This window comes from Argentina silus, assembly GCF_951799395.1.
Source record: "Argentina silus genome assembly, chromosome: 8".
NCBI classification, from domain to species: domain Eukaryota; kingdom Metazoa; phylum Chordata; class Actinopteri; order Argentiniformes; family Argentinidae; genus Argentina; species Argentina silus.
This window is the reverse complement of record NC_139662.1, coordinates 2,419,113-2,424,937: the sequence shown is the minus strand read 5'-3', so window position 1 is coordinate 2,424,937 and position 5,825 is coordinate 2,419,113. Positions and strand designations below refer to the sequence as shown.

The 5,825-nt window shown below is 39.7% G+C and overlaps 1 protein-coding gene across 1 annotated transcript; it reads left to right on the top strand.

The window, feature by feature from the left end:
• Nucleotides 1-1,306: 1,306 nt before the first annotated feature.
• hoxc1a (homeobox C1a) lies at nucleotides 1,307-4,438 on the top strand (the record flags this gene model as incomplete). The annotated part of the gene is given in 3 exon segments (XM_083675941.1): nucleotides 1,307-1,877; nucleotides 4,069-4,373; nucleotides 4,376-4,438. Coding segments are annotated over 3 exon segments (939 nt in total).
• Nucleotides 4,439-5,825: the final 1,387 nt, after the last annotated feature.

Sequence of the window (5,825 nt, the reverse complement as noted above, 5' to 3'; positions counted from 1 at the left end):
CGTGTTATAGGCTATGTTACAAAGCGATTTAAATTGCATAGTAATTTAACAACTACCTTAACAGGTAATCTCAATTAAAGTAACTTTTATTAATGTAATAGGCTAATGTAAGAGGTTTATCAGATTATTGTCAGATATTGTCTGTCCGTAATGGGATGGGCATAACATAAGCCCTATTAGCATAGTTGAAAGTCTGCCTATGTAGTTTTTAGAGGGAAACATTTACATTGCCTAGAAGATTTTAATTTCACCTAGCCTAAATGAAAAGTGATTTGGCGTCCAAAAAATGATATTGGTGCAAGCAAAGTAAAGTATAAAAACTCGAAATGCTCATTGTTTAGAGTTAGGCTGAACACATGAGAACGTATTAGAGAATGGTGGTTCTGATCCTTGAGTGAACTTTTCCACCTGTTTGTCAATGCAACACTTCTTGTTTTCTTCAGAGCCATTTTAATAGTTGTTCGGAGGCTAATTACAAATCTGCTGTCACTGAACCCCTAAATACCAGCTGTCACGACCTTTTGAACCCATTAAGTGTGCCTTTCACATGACCTATACCAAGACGGACCTCTGGCGATCATCGCAAGAACATTGTGCAAAAGTTTAGTGTACATTTATTTGTGTGATTGGACTAACCCATCCGATATCGTCATATTCATTGTTTTATATTCCAAACCAGGACATACAAATAATTGTTAACTATTAGGCTACATAATCTAAGAGCCCTCATGGTATCGCCTACCAAACTGAATTTCAGTAATGTAGCCTGTATGCACTATATTTGATAACACAAATTAACACATGAGTTTCAGAGTTCTTAAATCATCAAATGCCTAGAGCAAAACTAAGAGGAAGTTTACACATCTAGCGTCACCTTACCTGTGTCTGTGAAGGTGAACGGCTACTTGGCTGAGAAGCCCAAACCTCGGCCCCTGTTTGCATCGGATCCATGATGTGTCACTACAATGGCAATCGTGCATGTACATCCTAACATAAAAAAAGGCTTTTCAAAATAACATTGAAGGGTTATTCTTTACTGACCCAGAGTCCATTAATTTGGCCACGTCAAATGGGTTTACAACTTGCTTGCCTTGGTTAATCAGTGTTGTCCCCGCGGATGACAGAGATGTCCAGCTATTGGCCAAGACTAAGAGGGCACGTCATCTCCATCAATCAGGGATCGAATTTCTCTACAGGGCATGTCCCTGTCCATGGACGGTAGAGCGGTCCATGCCTTATTGGGTGCTAGAGAGGCCGGCCATGAATTGTAACCCTGTCCAATGATTATGCAGAGGGATATGTGATAATGAATTCGTATCAAGAGTGTGATGGGGAAAATAGCTCTCTGTTCACTGAGAGCTATCGACCAAGGGAGGTCAAGATCCGGTACTTCGACCAAAGAACTGAACTCAGGGCTGACAAGGGGGACAACTTTGAAGTTGGAACGGAATTTTCAACGCAGAACCGTTACTCGGATACTTTCTCGAATGCCAACGTTGAAACCGGCACACTCACTCAGCTACCCGTCTACACCAACTCGACCCGCCCTCCCCTGTCTCTGAGTCCGGGCTTCTCCACGCCACCGGCCTGCGTCCACTACTCTCGTCTCCCTTCCTACCTCAGAGCACAGGGGCAGGACTTCCCCGGGCTTGTGCACTCGTCTTACATCAACAACACAGGGATTGAGGTGCACTCTGAGTTCGGGCCCATAAACGCGCAAATCCAAATATACTCTCACGATGGGCCTAAAATTCACTTTGCAGTTGTGGACAGCAGGCCAACCTCAAACTCGGACTCCAAGTGCAAGATAGCTGATCTAAATCACAGGAACAAAACTTTCGAATGGATGAAAGTGAAGAGAAGTCAACCTCGGACCGGTACGTTTTTAGGAGTGTATTACACGAAAATCCTGTAGCTGGGAATATATGTTAATAGAGGAATGGAAGTGAAATAGCTACATTTCTAATTTTGTACTTTTTAAATGAAAGCCAATATCGTCATCTTGCCCGAAATGTACATATAGTGGTTCACTTTCAACGTTATGTTTCCTACTTAATGATCAATATTATTTCTCATCATATTATTGACAAGAGGGCCTGTGATGCACATTTTCATAACGTCGATGCTGAGAAAGAGTTGGCTACTGCACAGTGCTATGCGTTCAGGCCTAGTTGTGCATGGGTTCAAATGATGGGTTTAAATAAATAGCAACATGATAACAGTTAACCTAAAACCTGAATATGATGGTATAAAGATGTTGGTTATGTATTTTAATTACACCACATTAGAAATGTGTTATGAGACTATTGTTCATCAATTCTACCCTGATAAAAGGCTGGGAATGTTGATTCAGGTGTAGAGGAAAAGTAGATATTGAACATAGAAAATGATGGATTATACTCACACTATCCACTTATGCCATGCTATAGCTCACACCAGTGTTGAAAATGCCAACCAAGTATAGGTGCTTTGCATAGTTTAGCAAAACATTCTCCTCTAAACTGAAGTATTGGTTAGTTGTCTGTAGTAACGAGAGCCTTGTGTATTGATTTGAGTGTCAAGCACTTTTACATGTGTCCACCTCTTTAACATAATTGCTGTCACATATCATTTCACTGGCTCATGGGTCCTTACTGTGAGATACAGCATACATTTCTGATTTCAAAGAAGTTACTATCAATATTATCACAGCCTATTTATCCTATTCCTTGCCACTTTGAGTTTCCTGACATTTCCCAAATATGACATGACCTCTAGTTTGTCATAATACTTTAGTGATACTTTGTCAAAACATTTTAGGTGCAAAGGTCAATGATTTAGATTCCAGGATCAGATAATATTGCTGCTGTCTAAATCAAGTCAAACACCATGTCATATCAAACTAACTCATCATAGTCACACATGGTTTGGTGAGTGGAATATATTTTTTTAACTTGTATTGTTAAAAGGGTATCCAGAATGTATTAAATATGGCAAGGTCCCTGTATTTTGAAGAACTATTATTACTATAGTACTATAAAAGGCCCACCACTCACCACTTTAGTTGGGAATCTCTCTTCTGAGTGGTGCTATTATGATGTGCAAACTTGAGCTGGAAGGAGACATGGATGCCTGGAAACACAATAGGCCAATTACAATTCACGTAATATGTCTTAATTTATATTGTTTGTTTTGCTATTTACAATAACAAGCATTCATGTCTTGTAGCTGTCTATATCTTTATCATACAAATAACTAGTTAGATTATACCCAAAGATGTCCTGCTTTACACAGATTTTTTAAAGCAGCTTTCCCTGGACATCCTAGGTATAAGTAGCTCATTAGTGATACAATGTTACTTGTAGAAGTGTGATTAGTGAGAGCAGCAATAATTCTGGAGAGTATTGGTCTTGGCATGAGCCCTTATTCTATCATGCATAAAGGCCTACATAAACCCTCTGTAACCTGATCTTCTGGTACAGTGTATATACTCCCAGTGCGTCATTCTTCAATTATGCTTTGACAGCACCTGAATTACTGTGGGCTGGATGCCCAGATGACTGAGCCTATGTGTATCGATCTATCCCTTTTCTTCTTCTCTCTCCTTGGTTTGGAAAGCCTAGTCAGTCCCTTTGCGGGCTGGCTTTTTCTAAGCGTGCAAGTCATTCTTCAAATATTTAGTTTGATTCTTGTATGCCTTCTGGCCAGCGTCAATTCTATTATCTTAGCCTTCATTAATCAGAAGGCACATGTGATTTCCATTCCTGAAAGCTCAAATACTTAATTACGTATTGTTTCTCTTTATGGTTCTTCATATTCACTGCAGTCTTATTTCAAGTAAGGTAACCTTGACATTCATTTTCTAAAACATGGATGTCAACATTTATCCAATCAACTGATCTTTTCATTCAGACTGCTTTTCACAATTCCTAGAGGCTGTTAACCTTCCTCTGTAACAAATCAGCACCCTTAGGCATACAACTGTAGTCTACATACAGTTTGTAGATACTGATATTATATACATTATGAGTGATATTTCATGGATGATCTTATTTTATGTCATGTTGATTTTGATATCTGTCTTTTCAGCTAAGATGCACATGGCCTGTGGATTGAGTATTGTTGGCTCGGGCCTCAGTATGGATACAGGTGGTCAAAACTTTACCATGGATGGGCATCATACAGCTAACGGGGTCCCAAGGACCAACTTCTCCACCAAACAGCTAACTGAGCTGGAGAAGGAGTTCCACTTCAACAAGTATCTGACGCGGGCCAGACGAGTGGAGATTGCCAGCGCCCTGCAGCTCAGCGAGACGCAGGTGAAGATTTGGTTTCAGAACCGACGCATGAAGCAGAAGAAATTACAAAGAGAAGGTCTGCTTCCCGTGCCCCCGGCAGCATCTTCGACCTGCTCAGAAAACTCACGCTCCAACAGTCTGGACACCTGCCCCTCCCCTGAATCGTCGTCTCCAAAACACCTGCCCCCAAACTCTGTACTAGAGGACTTGTCTCATGCGTTACAAAGTAAGGTCTGTAACGACATTGTCGCCGACCTCCAGATGCTTTGATTTGCCAGTTGGATCCGTTTTTATTGGGCTCCATTGTTTTATTTTACATTCGGTTGAACTTCTTGAAAACATGGAGCATTGAAAGTTGTGTGAGTTCACGAAGGGGTAGTAATTAACCAATTCCTGTATTTGGATTGGTGCGCATACCTCAAGCAATTATGATTAGAATAGTCATGGGGACGTTTTGAGTCTCGGGTGGGAGAAGGAAATATGCTCATGATCAGTGCTTCTTGAAACGCACTTTAAAGTACCAAAGTACCAAAGGACAAACTTGATTCAGACAACCTATTATGTGATGCTACATATTTATTTACGTATAACTTGTAAATTATTATTTAAATCCACCTAATTTAATTAAATACATCGTCACAACCACATTGTGCACGTTCTTCTTGCCTTGAGGAATTGTTCTCAACCATAATGAAGTTTAACATTCTCATAAGTTAACTATTATTCTATATATCTGTAGATCTATAAGGTCTCCCTTGCTTAAAATGTGAAAATGTTCAATTGTTCATTACAAATGTATTCCAATAGAGCCAGGTAAGAATAAAGCAAATTGCATAATTGTCTTAGGGATAAAAGGCCCACCAAATTATTATTATTATAAGACAACTATCTAAAGAAAACCTATAGGCCTATCTGCTATTCTTGTCGCTTAATTATGTCTCCAACGTGTCCCCTTACACATCTAGATCAAGGGATATAAATTGCAAGAAGAAGCCTAATCAAGTGCCTTGTGTTTAGACCAAGAACCAAACAAAGATCCAGCAGCTGCACCCAGTGGTATTGTACAGACTAATAGCATACTCGACTTGTATGATTGCGTTTCGTTTCTTAATTGGTTCAGTTCCTGATCTTAGATTGTTAATTTTCTTCCTTCTGCTAATCCCCCCCCCCCTCCCCCCGCCCCTCTCTTTCTCCTAATGGTTTTAATTATCTCGTGAGCACAGAAGGATTAATCTCATAATTGACTGATAGATTTATTGACTGGCAGGTTTAGTGTATTGATCATTGTTGATCCGTCTATTTTAATCAAATATTTGCACGCATTTCAAAGTAACGATAACTGCAAATGAATGTGAAATATATGCACTTCACAAACGGGTAGTGCTCCTTAATTTATAGCCATAGACGTACGTCAGGAAAGTATAATCTCCAGCTTTATACTTTAGTTTAAACACTTATGCGTGAGACAATAAAATGCTCTCCGTCGTGCTCTCTTGTAAATCAACTAATACATTTTCTGGCGCGAGCTATTATTGCCTCTGAAATGCT